Source organism: Dama dama, chromosome 1 (genome assembly GCF_033118175.1).
Source record: "Dama dama isolate Ldn47 chromosome 1, ASM3311817v1, whole genome shotgun sequence".
In the NCBI taxonomy this organism is placed as follows: domain Eukaryota; kingdom Metazoa; phylum Chordata; class Mammalia; order Artiodactyla; family Cervidae; genus Dama; species Dama dama.
The window spans coordinates 74,755,416-74,768,221 of record NC_083681.1 but is presented as its reverse complement, the minus strand read 5'-3'; the positions used below and the strand labels follow the sequence as shown (position 1 = coordinate 74,768,221).

Here is a 12,806-nt window from a genome sequence, read left to right as displayed (position 1 = left end):
TGGTACTGCTGTGAATATTCGTGGACAGGTCTTCTGGTGTAGATAAGCACTGATTTCTGTTGTGTACAGAAGATCCAGGAGTGGGTCCCAAGGCAGGCATTTGTCTTGACTAAGACACTTTGACAAATAGTCATCCGGAGTGGTTGTACTGGTTTACACTCCCACCAGCAATGTTTGAACACTTTCAGCAGCTCGTATCACACCAGCTCATCTATCCACTTACAGCAACCATTCTGAGGGGTGTGTTGGTGTCTCTTTGTGGTTTTAATTTGTATTCCCTGTTGACTAATGATGTTGAGCCGACTCTGTTTTTTTTTCTTTTCTTATAGTGGAATGGTGAAAAGATCTCACCTCATTAACTTCTTTAAAAACTGCATACAAGTAAGGAAGGGGGTAGGGCTGAAGAGGGATGCAGTTTCATCCTTCCCGGATATTTTTTGAAGGGGGCGGAACTTCCCAGACCAGGGATGGAACCTGTGGACCCTGCAGTGGAAGCGCAGAGTCTTAACCCCTGGACTAAGTCCTCATCCTGCCTGCTCAGAGGCAGGGCTCTTCCTCCTGCAGAGCAGCAGCCAGGGCCAGTGCTGAGTCATCCTGAGAGGGAGGAGGGGGTGCTGGCCAGGAGAAGGACACAACTCATCACAACGGCCCCCTTCTCTGGAGATTTCCGGCCGAGCACCTGCCTTGTTCCCTCACGGTCAGAAACTGCCGTCCTGACAGCCAAGGCCCGCAGCCTGCAGGAGAGTGCTGGCTTGGGAGGCTGGTCCTGGGTCTCACTACCTGTAAAACCAGAACTTTAACAACATTCACTGCGCAAGGCTGTTGTTGAAAAGCTTAAGGTCACACTGGCCTCTCCACAGGCTCTTCTTTGGACTTGCAGCCTTGCTGAGTCCATGGCACGCTCGTGCACAGACACAGCCGTGCAGGGGCAAGGCTTGGCCATGTCTTCCTCGAGCTGTTTTCAGACGATGTCCCCAAGGAGAAAACATGAGATTTAGGTATAAGGATTCCTGCTTTCCCAGGCTTGTTCCTGGACTTATGAATCAGGATGAAGTTACAAGCCATGACAGTACCCACGGCCACATCCATTTAGGGGGGAGAACTTTTCTGATGAGAACTTCATTTTGAACATGTCCAGACATCTGGTCCTTGGCAAATGCTGGACCCAACGCAAATGGTTCGGTTGGTTGTTAGCGCAGCTAAGAACAATGAGTTGGATGGCCAGACTGGGTTCTTCGGTCAGGAGAGAGACGGCATGGATACTGTGGAGGCCATGAGCACTTGGAGCCAGGGACGGCAAGACCAGCAAGAAGACTCTTGGCCATTCTGGTTTTTTTTTTTTGGTAGTATTTTCTTGGCCATGCCACCCAGCTTGTGAGATCTTAGTTCCCCAACCAGGGATTGAACCTGCATCCCTTGCATTGGAAGCATAGAGTCTTAACCACTGGATCACCAGGGAATTCCCATTATGATAAATTTGATTTTGTGTTTTATCTTATCTCCATGGTTCCTCTTGTCCCTGCAGAGACCATCTCCCAGCTCTCAAATCCTGCTATGTTTGTGTTCTCACTGCAATTCTTTGAATTCCAAATACCTCTTGTCTCCTTCCAGGCCTAGTTGGATTCAGTTTACTGGTGTGAAGTCAAAACTAAATTACTCCCCCCAAAGCATATTATACTGTTTGTAAAGTCTCACAAGGCCTGTCACACAGTAAGCACTCAATCAACAGCATGGATTATGGGATATGATGCAAGAAGGAATCCACAGTGATGCCAATGAAGGGTTCTTCCTAAAAGAGTGAGCCTGGACTGGATCAAACCTCTCCATTTAATTACTAGTTTAGAGGAAGGACAGACAACAGAAGAATAAGTAAGACACCAGCCACGAGGAAGGAGGCACATTCGACAGGACAAACAACCCTGGTTCCTCTAACAAATCCGTGACATGGAAATGAAAGGGGTGGGCGGCAGAGACTGTTCAGAGCAGAAACGTAAGACCTAACAACAAATGCGAAAGGGAGCAGAATGACCACGATTGGTTCAGACCTTTGAACACATCAACTGTAAAAAGACTATTTTTGGACAAATAAAGTCCAAATATAGGTTAGATATGCAATGATATGGAATAATTATTTTTAGTTTGCCAAGTGTTAGCTGACATATGGTTTTATTTTTTTAAATCCTTATAAGTTATAGATTATACTTAGGGATTTATAATAAACAGATGAAACAAGCAGGGCAAAATGTTAATGATCATTGAATCTGGGTGGTAGGGGTTGTTACATTATTCTTTTACCTGTTTTGTGTTTGAAAACATTCATGGTGAAAGTGGGCTTAATTCCTTAAGAAATGGAGGCCGGGGTTATCAAGGGGGTCCTAGTTGGACAGCCTCCCTGCTCTCCTGAGTGAACACAAGATGCACTCACTATTTTGTGGAGAGGACTGGGGGAGAGTGCCCCTCTGTGAATGTGGCTCTGGGGGGATCCGAGAGTTCTATGGGTCAGGGTAGCACCTCCATGGGCGCAGGACCCCAGCGGACTAAGCACAGGCTCAGGCCTCAGGGCCCACCGCAAGCCGCCCAGCCTCCAGGGATCTTTTCCCTGGAATTCTCTGGGGCCAGGAGGTACCTATCGTCAAGCCTGTCATTCCTGCTTTCACCACAAACACATACCTGTACCTTTCAAGCAGGTTGAATTTTTCTCTGAGAACAAGGCCATAATGAGGGGTTGAATGTGGGCATCAAAGAAAACCATGGCTGAAGTCAACATTATGTTGTAAAGTGAAGCTCTATAATCATTGAAATCAGCCAAATTGTGTTCCAGGACATAGAATTACAGAATTTCAGAGCCTGAAAGGAGATCAGATATTACTAAATACAGATATTTTGAAACCTAGGCCTCTGGGCATGGACTACATGATGGCCTATCTTTCTGCATATTAAAAAAAAAAAAAAAAAAAACTCAAAAAATTCTAAAAGTAATTTTTATAATTTCTCCCCCAGGAATTCTCTGGCAGTTCAGTGGATAGGACTCAAAGCTTTTATTGCCGAGGACCCTGATTCGATCCCTCATTGGGGAACTAAGATTCCATAAGCTACATGGTGTGGCCAAAAAATAAAAAAGGAATTTTCTCCCTTTTGGCTGAAATTATATCTTTTTAGGTGGTTGCCTTGTCTTTTTTTCCTTAAGCTGATCAGCATTTTCTATTTTAATTTAAAAACATATATCACTTTCTCTTAATAAGATTTTTTAAAAAAATATAAGACCCACAGAAGAGAAAAAGTGAGCCAAAAAAGGCTTCATGATGAAGCTGAGATTGGGATCCACTGATCTGATCCTCTCCCAAGTCATTGAAGAAAGGGAGCCTGAGAGCTGGGAAGCTAATGGTCAAGGTCTTACAGACAGGTAGTGATCCAGCGAGGACCAGGACCTGCTTCCTGCCTCCTGGGCCATCGCTCTTCTCATACAACCCCGTCTTGGCATTTGGCAGGGTAGAGCCTAGCTGCGCTACAAACTTATCCGAGGGGGATCCGTTCTAAGACCCTCAGGGGATGCCCGAGACCATGGACAGTACTGAACTCTGTCCATACTGCTTTTCCCTACACTAAAGGGAAGGTCGTCTACACTGAATGAAGTGATGACGCACATCCTGGGTGGCAGGGCGAGAGACTTCATTGTGCTACTCAGAGTGAGTTCACAGCTTAAAATTTGCAAATTATTTCCAGAATTTTCCATTTAATGCTTTTGGATGAGAGTTGACTGTAGGTAACTGAAACCACAGAAAGTGAAACCGATGTTGGGGGGTGTGTGGGGACTACCGTATATCCACAGGACGTGTGCCTGAATATAACAGTACTGAGTGATGCTGACCTGCCCAACAAGCACTACCTACAGGCAACATGGACCTCAACCTTGTCCTCCAAGTGAAGGGGGCTGGTTCCAAGACTAATTTTTTTTTTTTTTTTAATTAATTTGGTTACACCAAGTCTTAGTTGAAGCATGTGAGATCTAGTTCCTTGACTAGGGATGGAATCCAGACCCCTGCATTGGGAGTGCAGAGTCTTCACCACTGGACCACCAGGGAAGTCCCTCTAATACTGTTAATAACCAGAGGCAACTTATTAGGTGCTCATCATGTTCCAGATATGTAGCACTGATGAGGCAGGAACTATGGCTAGTCCCATTTTACAGATGAGGAAACAGAGGCATGGATAAGTAACTTGCCTGAGCTTATGCAGCTAGCTCAGGGTGGAGCTGTGATCCACACCTGCACTTGTCTCGTCCACGAATCAAATTTTATTCTATTGTGAAGATTCTTCTCACAGTATTAAAGCTGTAAGTCAGGATAAAAGATCCTTTGCCTCCCGCCCTTTCTGATGTTTGGCTCAGCAGCTATACATATTGCGTGGTTAGATCTGTAAAAAGGATTCCAGCAACATTTTCATTGCAACTTTGCTCCACAGCAAGCAGCAGCACTCGAATTTGGTGCTAAATACACCAAACAGTTCAAAGTGACTTCATCGGTGGATGGAGAAAAGAAGTACGGAATAAAGGACTTCCAACATTGTAATGAAAGAGGAACAATTTTGATATGGGGGAGGGGATATTTTCTCAAACCATATTCCTGTGATCAGTTTTCCCAAGAACTCTCCCTGTATTTTATTTCCATTGGAGAGGAACCAAGGTGGGCTTCAGAAGGCCTGGGACTCTGTCCTGGTTCTGCTCTTCACTGGTCTCATGCCTCCATGGGGGACTTCTCTCTTGGCCTCTGTTGTCTTATCTGAAACGGGAGGAATTTGGACAATGCTCTTCGATACCCATTCCCACTTGTTAGCGCTGAGGACAGGCTCCTAATCCAGGTGCCTCTGCATTTGGTGACATGATCTGACACAGCTCTGCATCACCAGGGACAATCTCAGTGGAGAGGAAAGGCCCCCATCTGTTTGAGGATGTACAAAAGGGGGAGATAAACACCCCAGCTTTTGGCCTGAGGATGGTTGTGGGCATCGACAGGCCTCCCCAACAACCCAAAGTACCCCTGTTTCCCTGCACACTTCAATCTCAAGTGATAGTCACATCCCAGGTTACCTAACACTGGTTAGACACAGCTGAGTGGTCACTTGAGTTGGAATGACCTGCCCAAAACTGGAGACAGAAAAGAATAAGACCTACCAGGCTGAGTCAGGCAGTTGGCTGACTCAAAACTATTATTAGAAGCTGTTTTTCAGGTTTTGGATGGTGAGGGTTTTCTTTCCACAGATCGTCACCGTCTCTCGCTGTCTTCCCTCTCCTTTGGACAATCTCAGAATGACGCTCTGCCAAGAAGTTATTCAGGCTGGGTGGGTGGATGAATTAGTCAGTGGCCAAGCAGGAGACACAAGGCTGCTTGTGGTGCCGTGATCGAGTGATGGGGAGCCAGAGGACATGCCACGTTGCAACCTTGGCTCTGACTGTGTGGTCTTGGCTGATGCTACCCTGCTCTGAATCGGTTTCTCTGTCTGTGAAATGGGGGCACGACACCCAATTCGCAGGACAAGAGGAGGAGGGAACAAGAATGTGAGCCCCCCTGTCTCCCTTGCCTCCCCCTTCTCAGACCAATCTCCAGTCTGGCTTCCAGCTGCCCTCACTCAGCTCACTGGCAGCTTCTGCAAATTTCCACCTTCTCAACAGGCATTGGTGCTCTCCTCTTCTCCCTTTGCCGAGATGCTCTTCCATCAGTTTCCATGACTCACACGCGGCAGGTTTTCCTGTTTCATCAGAGGCTGCCTTAGTCCCTCCTGCAGGGCTTCCCATCTCCCGGCAGGCGGTGCCATTACTGCTAACTGGCAATCTCTCCGTCCTCAACCCAGCCCAGCCCAGATTACAGCTGCCCTGCTCCCACCCCACGCCCACCTAACTTGCCAAGTCAGAAAGTTGGACCCAGAGCTTTCTCCCCCTCTCTGAATTCGGTCGCTTCTACCTTCCAGAGAACATGTCACACCAAGCCGTTGCCACCACTCACAGTCGTTGCCCGGCCCTCGCCTCCTTCCCCACCCCACCGTGGCCATGCTGGCCCTTGCTTTTGCTCTAGCTCGCTGGGCCCTGGCGGCCCTGCTCCCCCCGCCTGGAGCCCGGCTCTGTCTGCAGACACTGACCTGGCTCCTCTCCTCCCCACGGTGCGGGGTCACCTTACTGGAGGCCTTCCCTGACCACCCTCTGTGGAGCCTTACCCCCGTTCCAGCCCCTCCTTGCGTTATTCTTCTTCGCTACAAGGACCGTGATCTGATGTGCTTGTTCCCTGGCTCTTTACACAGATCTTGTGACTGCCACCTCTGACGCCCGGCGCACAAGAAGCGCTGTTTGCTGCGTGACTGCACTCCCTCTGCTGCCAACTTTCCCCGCCACTGGATTCCCACACCTGCACCTCGCCCGCTCGTCCTCTCCAGGGGTGTCTTCAAATAAATCTCACCATCCCCCTGCTCACCACCCTTCAAAGAGCCCCTCAACAAGTTTATTTGAGAATAAACCCCAAACTCCTGAAGCAAGGCCTGTGTGACCGGGCCCTGCCTTCTTGCCCCTTGTTCCGTTCCAGCCACGCTGATCTCGGGGGCTCACGCCCCAGACCCTCACCTGGGGCATTTTCACACGCAGCTCCCCACACCCCCACCTTCCCCCGAACTGACTCATCCACCACGTGGCAGCTGAAACGCAGGGCAGTAGAGCGAGGAGGGCAAGAGCCTGACTCCGGCGCCAGGCTCCGTGGGTCTGAACCTCAGCTCTGTCCCCCTGGACAGGACGCTGAAAGTTCTTTATTCCTCAGTTTCGTCTTAGCTACCTCACCGGACTGCTATGAGCATTACATAAGTCAACTCACAGGATGGACTGGCCCACAAAAAAGGATGTTTATTACCATTTCCTGTGGGCACCTTCCCTGACGCCAAGCTGACCCACCCCATTAAAACACGTCCCCAGCACTGGGAAGCACTCCTCCCTGCACTCATCCCGCGCTCTTTGCCCCCGCAGACCTGAGCTCTGCAAAGAGCTCTGCTCTGCCTCGGTCACAGCTGTGTCCCCAGCAACTCAGGCAGGCCAGGCCCACAGCTGATTCAAAACACATTTGTCCTTCGTTCCTTCCCTTCACAGGGTTGCCTTTGGCCAGACGCACAGAAGGTGCAGACCTGGCCCCAGGCACCTCCAGCGAGTCTGGTGAGCTCAGCACAGAACAGAAGTCACCCTCACAGCCCTTAGGGGTGAGAAAAGCTGCCAAAATAACCTTCAGTCAGACTCAGAGACTTGTGAGCCGAGTCTCTCTGGCCTTCTGTTTAGGACCACAGAGAAGTACACGACCCTCAGGGAACTGGACAGGAGAGACAGAGGCCGGCACTGACAGCCTGGGCAGGGTCACCTCCGCGGTGATCAGACAGGCACCCCGAGGCCCCCAGGGAGGAGGCAGGACAAGCCCCCCTGTAGGCAGCAGCAGAGTTTCATAGAAGATCCATAAGTGGTTTACCTTATTAAGGGTCTTGGGGAACAATGTGGTTGTCTGGAAACGGGAAGGGAAGTCCCTGACCTGCTTCTCACAGCCTGGCCTCTATCGGGAACCCGGAGAGGAAGTTCACCCAAGCTCAGACCGCCGAGCCTCCCTACAGAGCTCTGTAGGGTGAGGCGAGGCTGTCAGGTCCCCGTCTCCACCTCCACCACCTCGGCCCAGGTGCTGAAGCCCAGGTCCTTGTGGATGAGCACCAGGCCGGGGGCAGGGTCCGGCTCCTCAGGCGCCACAAAGCGCTTCTCCTGGCTCTCGGAAATGGTGACCTGGAAGAAGTCCCGGGCCGGGGCGCCGTCCTCTTCGCTGCCCGCGTCCAGCGGCTCTGGCTCGGCCTGCAGGAACACCACGGTGGGCTCGGCAGTGGCGGGCGGCACACAGGGCGGGCTGGCGGGGGCCCCGGGCTGGTGACTGAGCTGGTGCCGCCTGAGGCTCTGCAGGAGCGTGTAGCCCATGCCGCAGGTGGGGCAGCGGTGGGGCTTGTCGGCCAGGTGGGATTTCAGGTGGCGCCGCAGCTTGGTGGCCAGCGTGTAAGCCCGGCCGCACTGCGGGCAGGGGAAGGGCCTCTCGCCCGAGTGCAGGCGCTCGTGGGCGCGCAGCGTGTGCGGGTCCCGCAGCGCCTTCCCGCACACGGGGCAGAGGTGGGCCTCGCCCGTGTGGGAGATGAGGTGGCGCCGCAGCTCCGGCCGCTGCGGGAAGGCGGCGGCGCAGTGCGGGCAGCGGTGCGGGCGCTCGCCCGTGTGCAGCCGCAGGTGCCCGCGCAGGCTGCCCCGCTGGCGGAAGGCGCGGCCGCAGTGCGGGCAGAGGAAGGGCTTCTCCCCCGTGTGCAGCCGCATGTGGTTCCGTAGGGAGCCCTGGCTGGCCAGGGGCCGCCCGCACACGGGGCAGGGGCACGGGGCGGGGGCCGCCGCCGCCTGGTGCGTCTTGCGGTGCAGCCGCAGGGAGGGCCGGCGGGCGAAGGCCTTGCCGCACTGCTCGCAGCGGAAGGGCCGGGCGCCGGAGTGGACCACCTGGTGCTCCCGGAGGTCCCGCCGGGTGCCGTAGGCCTTGTCGCACTGCGGGCAGGGGAAGGGCCGCAGCCCGCGGTGGCCCAGCGTGTGGGCCTTGAAGCTCTCCTCCGAGCTGTAGCTCTTGCCGCACTCCGTGCAGAGGAAGGGCTTGTGGCCCGTGTGCACGAACGCGTGCTTCCTCAGGTGGCAGAGCTGCAGGAAGGCCTTGCCACACTCCCCGCAGCGGTGCCGCCGGCCCTGTTTCGGGGGGCCTCCCGCCGGGCCAGGGGGGCTCCGCAGGCGTGCAGGGAATTCAGCGTGCTGTTGCTCTGCAGTTGCCTGGGCCCCAGGCTCCGAGGTCTTCCCCCTGGGTGGGCTCGGACCGCTGGGGCTCCGCAGCTTCTTGACCAGGGGAGCACAGAGCTGGGGGGCCCTGTCAGAAGAAGCGGAAGCGACCTCACCCCGTGCAGGGCCCTGCTGGGGAGCGGAGCTGCTCTGAGGTCCAGGTGGGGTCTGGGGCGGGCCCTCCTCACCCATGCGGCCATCTTCAGGCAGCGGGCTGAGTGGCTGGCTCTCCTCAGAAACCGGGGCCTGGGTCTGGGGCGTAAGTCCAGGGCTCACCACACTCTCTGCCTGGATGCTGGGGGGTGACCAGTGACCAGGATCTGCAAGGCAAGAGTAGGGCACTGGGCTGAGTAGAGTCTGTAGCAGGTGGTCACGGTGATCTCACCAGGGAGTTATAAGAATACGTCTTCTCTTCAGTCCCTGAACTGCGGAGGGAGCCATGACACCAATCTCTTCCCTGCAGCATGAGCCACATGCTCTGTTTACCCTTCTGGCCAGACTCAGGGGCCTTCTGGGGAGGCTCTCCTGAGAACCGCGGTGTTCTAGACATCTGAGTGATCCCTAGAGGAAGGCCATCTAAGTGCCCTTGTGCTCCCTCTGGGGACAGGCAGGCATTTCTGATGAGCTGAGACCACCACCTCCTCACTTTAGCTCATCTGAAAATAAAGGAACCCACATCCCCAGTCCAGACGGGAAAAAAAAAAATGTACGAAAATTGGAAACTTGACACACAGCTTGCTGTCTTCATCCAGGAGACTTTCCTATTGCAGGAAACTTAACTCAGGAAGATAAAACATGCAAATATCTATACAGTTGACCCTTGAACAACATAGCTCTGAACTGCACGGTCCATTTATACGTGGATTTGTTTCTAGAGAAATTTCAACCACAGCACTATACAATCATACGTGGTTGAATCTGTAGATGCAGAATCACAGATATAGAACCTTGGATATGGAGAGCTAACTATAAGTCATATTCAGATTTTTGACTGCCCAGAGAGAGCCAACGTCCCTAACTCCTTTGTTGCTCAAGAGTCAACTATAATGTTCTTTCCATGGAAAAGACTCATTACTCATCAAAAAAAGCTTCCAGTGACAGTTTACATCCCCAAACTCTTCAAACCTCTCACCTGAAAAATCTAGTCTTGCTGCGTCCATGATCCTAAGCCACTGCCATTATGTCATGATCCTTACCCCAAGCCTGATCACGCCCCACCCTGATCCCACACTGAAAATCCACCTTATACCAGACTTTAAAATTTCAATAAACATCCAGGCTTTGCCCTTTCCCCTCAGAAAAGCTACTGTTCTCCTCTGCCGTCTTACACCATGAGCTCTACTTTGTCTTACCAACACAGGTTATTCAGGTGATAACGTGGGAAGCCAGCATTTATCTGGCACATACCTGGGCCAGGTTCCACTGCTTCCTCCCTGGGGGAGGCCACTTCCGGCCGCACAGCAGACTCCACTTCTGTCACTGCCGCTGAGGATGCCGCTTCCTCTAGCCTGGGCTGGGTGGGGCTCAGGCCCTCAGAGGGACGCTGGGGCCACAGCCGCAGCTCAAAGCCCGGCAGCACGAGCCGGGACACCTGCAGGTGGAGCCTCTCGCTGATCCACACTGGGGCCACGTTCCCCTCGCCCTCCAGCCTGCCCCGCTGCACCAAACTGCAAAGCAGAGCACGGGCTAGCCCAGGAGCTCCCTTTCCAGCGGCCCTCCCGGGAAGCCCCGGCTCCTCAGCAGTCTGAGTCCTACAAGACCCCGTGCCTTGGGGAACACTCACTGCAAAAGATCCCTGGGTGGGAGTTACAGACCACTTCCGGTTCCACCCCATGCCACTACAACAGGCCTCAGAGGAGCATCTCCACTACACACTCTCCTGTAACTTACCTAGTCCAGCCTGCACTCTGCTCACAAGCACACACGTCTCCCCATGAGCCTAGTGACACAGCCTGAAATAAACCAATAAAAGTCCTTCTCCTATGTGTTGGAGGGGGCCAGGGTGAAACAAACAACAAAAAAACCCTGATGAAAGCTTTCCTGAGACAGATCTAAGATGAAGTTCCCTGTTCAGGCGCCCCCCCCAAAAGAGATAAAAAAATAAGACGACGTCCCTGGAAGGTTAATGGTCGCTGGTCTGCCTCTCCAGGACTACACTGTTTGAGTTTTCATTCAATAAAGGCCAAAAAAAAAATTACCCCTCACCTCCTCCCAAGGTGTGGAGGATTACTAAACTGAACAGCACAAGCAGTAAGACTTACATATGAGTTCAATGAGGCATGGCATCGAACTAGTTATGTGACAAAGCTGGGTTTTAACTCCATGGCTTTGTAATTCCAAAAACCTTTACTCTTAACTTTTGGGACTCCTGACACTCCACTAATCCACCTTTTCTTTTCTTTTTTACATTTTAGCCGTGCTACAGTGGCATGTGGGACCTTGGTTCCAAGAGGATAAGGGATGAAACCCCTCCCCTCTGCAGTGGAAACAGAGAGTCTTAACCTCTGGATCGTCAGTTCCCTCTACTAACCTACCTTTTAACAACTTTTTGCACCTCCTTGGTTACCACAACAGAGGGGAAGCAATAATCCCTGAGAGAGGGGGCACAAACCACCTCCTATCTCTTGAAATACCCTGCACCTTCTAACAAACTGGAACGTTATCTGGAAACATCTGATTTTTCAACCACGATGCTGCTGCTGCTGCTACTAAGTCGCTTCAGTCGTGTCCGACTTTGTGCGACCCGACAGATGGCAGCCCACCAGGCTCCACCGTCCCTGGGATTCTCCAGGCAAGAACACTGGAGTGGGTTGCCATTTCCTTCTTCAATACACCAAAGTGAAAAGTGAAAGTGAAGTAGCTCAGTCGTGTCCAACTCTTCGCGACCCCATGGACTGCAGCCTACCAGGCTCCTCCGTCCATGGGATTTTCTAGGCAACCACGATGAGAAGACGCCTATCCCTCAATACCTCCTTCCGCTTTGGTTCCACTCCATTCCCCTTCTGCTTGGAGACAGACTCCTCTTCCAGCGGCCCCCAGAGCAGTCCCGGCTGCAAGGGCTCCCCGACACACCAGACCCCCAAGCGCTGTTCCGCGGTGAGTGAGGGGCCAAGGGCCAAGCCCCGAGGGAGATTCTTTAGAGCGAGGATGGCTCGGGTCTGTCCGGGCGGGACATCTTTGAGTCCCGGTGCACAGTCTTCTCTGGGAAGGCTCCATCCCGAGTCCGGGCCCAGGCGTGGATCGGGGGCTGCGGGAAGAGAAGAAGCGGCCCAAGAGATGGTAGGGGTGCCGAAAGGTGGGGTGAGGAAGGAAACCCGAAGTCCAGCTAGGCCTTAGGAGTCTGAGGAATCTCTAAGGGTTCTAAGAGGGGCCTGCGGTTCGAAAGCTCTTAAGAAGGCCCCAGCGATTCGAAGAGCACCGGAGGAGGATGCCAGGCTCGGGAGGAAACGGGTCAGGGAAGAAAGAGTTGACCAGAGAACGTTCAGTGTTGCCAGACCAGGGCGGAGGGTCGGAGATACCCGCAGGTCACTCACCTAATTGCAGTCTCCCGCTCCCCAAGAGCAGATCCTCGGTCGCCTCCATCCCGGGTCAGAAAGCCTCCTTCTGCCGGAAGTGAGCTTCGCCTTCTCAGCTCCCCCCCGGAAACAGTCACGGACATCCAAATTTCCTCTCGGGAAATCCAGAGTCAGACCTCATGGGTACACAGGACCGGGGGTTTGGGAGTACTTGGTGAGGCCAATCTCTGTCCGAGAACAATACGAGCTTAGAATTCCGGAGGTCCTCCCGGGGATCTGAGTATACGGTGAAGAGGAACTAATTGTTCTAGACGCTTCCCCCGGGAGGGACCAGTCGGACAGTGACACTGTTCCTCCTCCGGGCGGGCACGTACGCAGGCACGTACGGAAGGGGCGGAGCTCCCGGGCCGGCCTCTTTGGGACCCGGTGGCAGGTCG

General features: G+C 53.3%; 1 protein-coding gene across 2 annotated transcripts; it reads right to left on the bottom strand.

Moving 5' to 3' along the window:
* Window positions 1-6,857: 6,857 nt before the first annotated feature.
* ZNF408 (zinc finger protein 408) lies at window positions 6,858-12,720 on the bottom strand. 2 transcript variants are annotated; one of them, XM_061153006.1, is made up of 5 exons: window positions 12,388-12,717; window positions 11,824-12,101; window positions 10,745-10,806; window positions 10,262-10,521; window positions 6,858-9,174 (listed from the first exon to the last, which is right to left on the bottom strand). In XM_061153006.1, the coding sequence occupies exons 1-5, from the start codon at window positions 12,434-12,436 to the stop codon at window positions 7,652-7,654; spliced, it is 2,172 nt and encodes a 723-aa protein (XP_061008989.1). In that variant the 5' UTR covers window positions 12,437-12,717; the 3' UTR covers window positions 6,858-7,651. The 2 variants fall into 2 exon arrangements, with proteins under 2 accessions (XP_061008989.1, XP_061008998.1); XM_061153015.1 differs by lacking the exons at window positions 10,262-10,521; window positions 10,745-10,806 and having other exon boundaries at window positions 12,388-12,720.
* Window positions 12,721-12,806: the final 86 nt, after the last annotated feature.

What these genes read in the sequence shown, in the direction of transcription:
- ZNF408 (XM_061153006.1), bottom strand. Translation starts at nt 12,436, where the DNA reads ATGGAGGCGACCGAGGATCTGCTCTTGGGGAGCGGGAGACTGCAATTA. An exon ending in GAGCGGGAGACTGCAATTAG is followed by an intron (nt 12,102 to 12,387) that starts GTGAGTGACCTG and finishes CTCTTCCCGCAG; the next exon opens with CCCCCGATCCACGCCTGGGC. An exon ending in AGCAGTGGAACCTGGCCCAG is followed by an intron (nt 9,175 to 10,261) that starts GTATGTGCCAGA and finishes CTTGCCTTGCAG; the next exon opens with ATCCTGGTCACTGGTCACCC.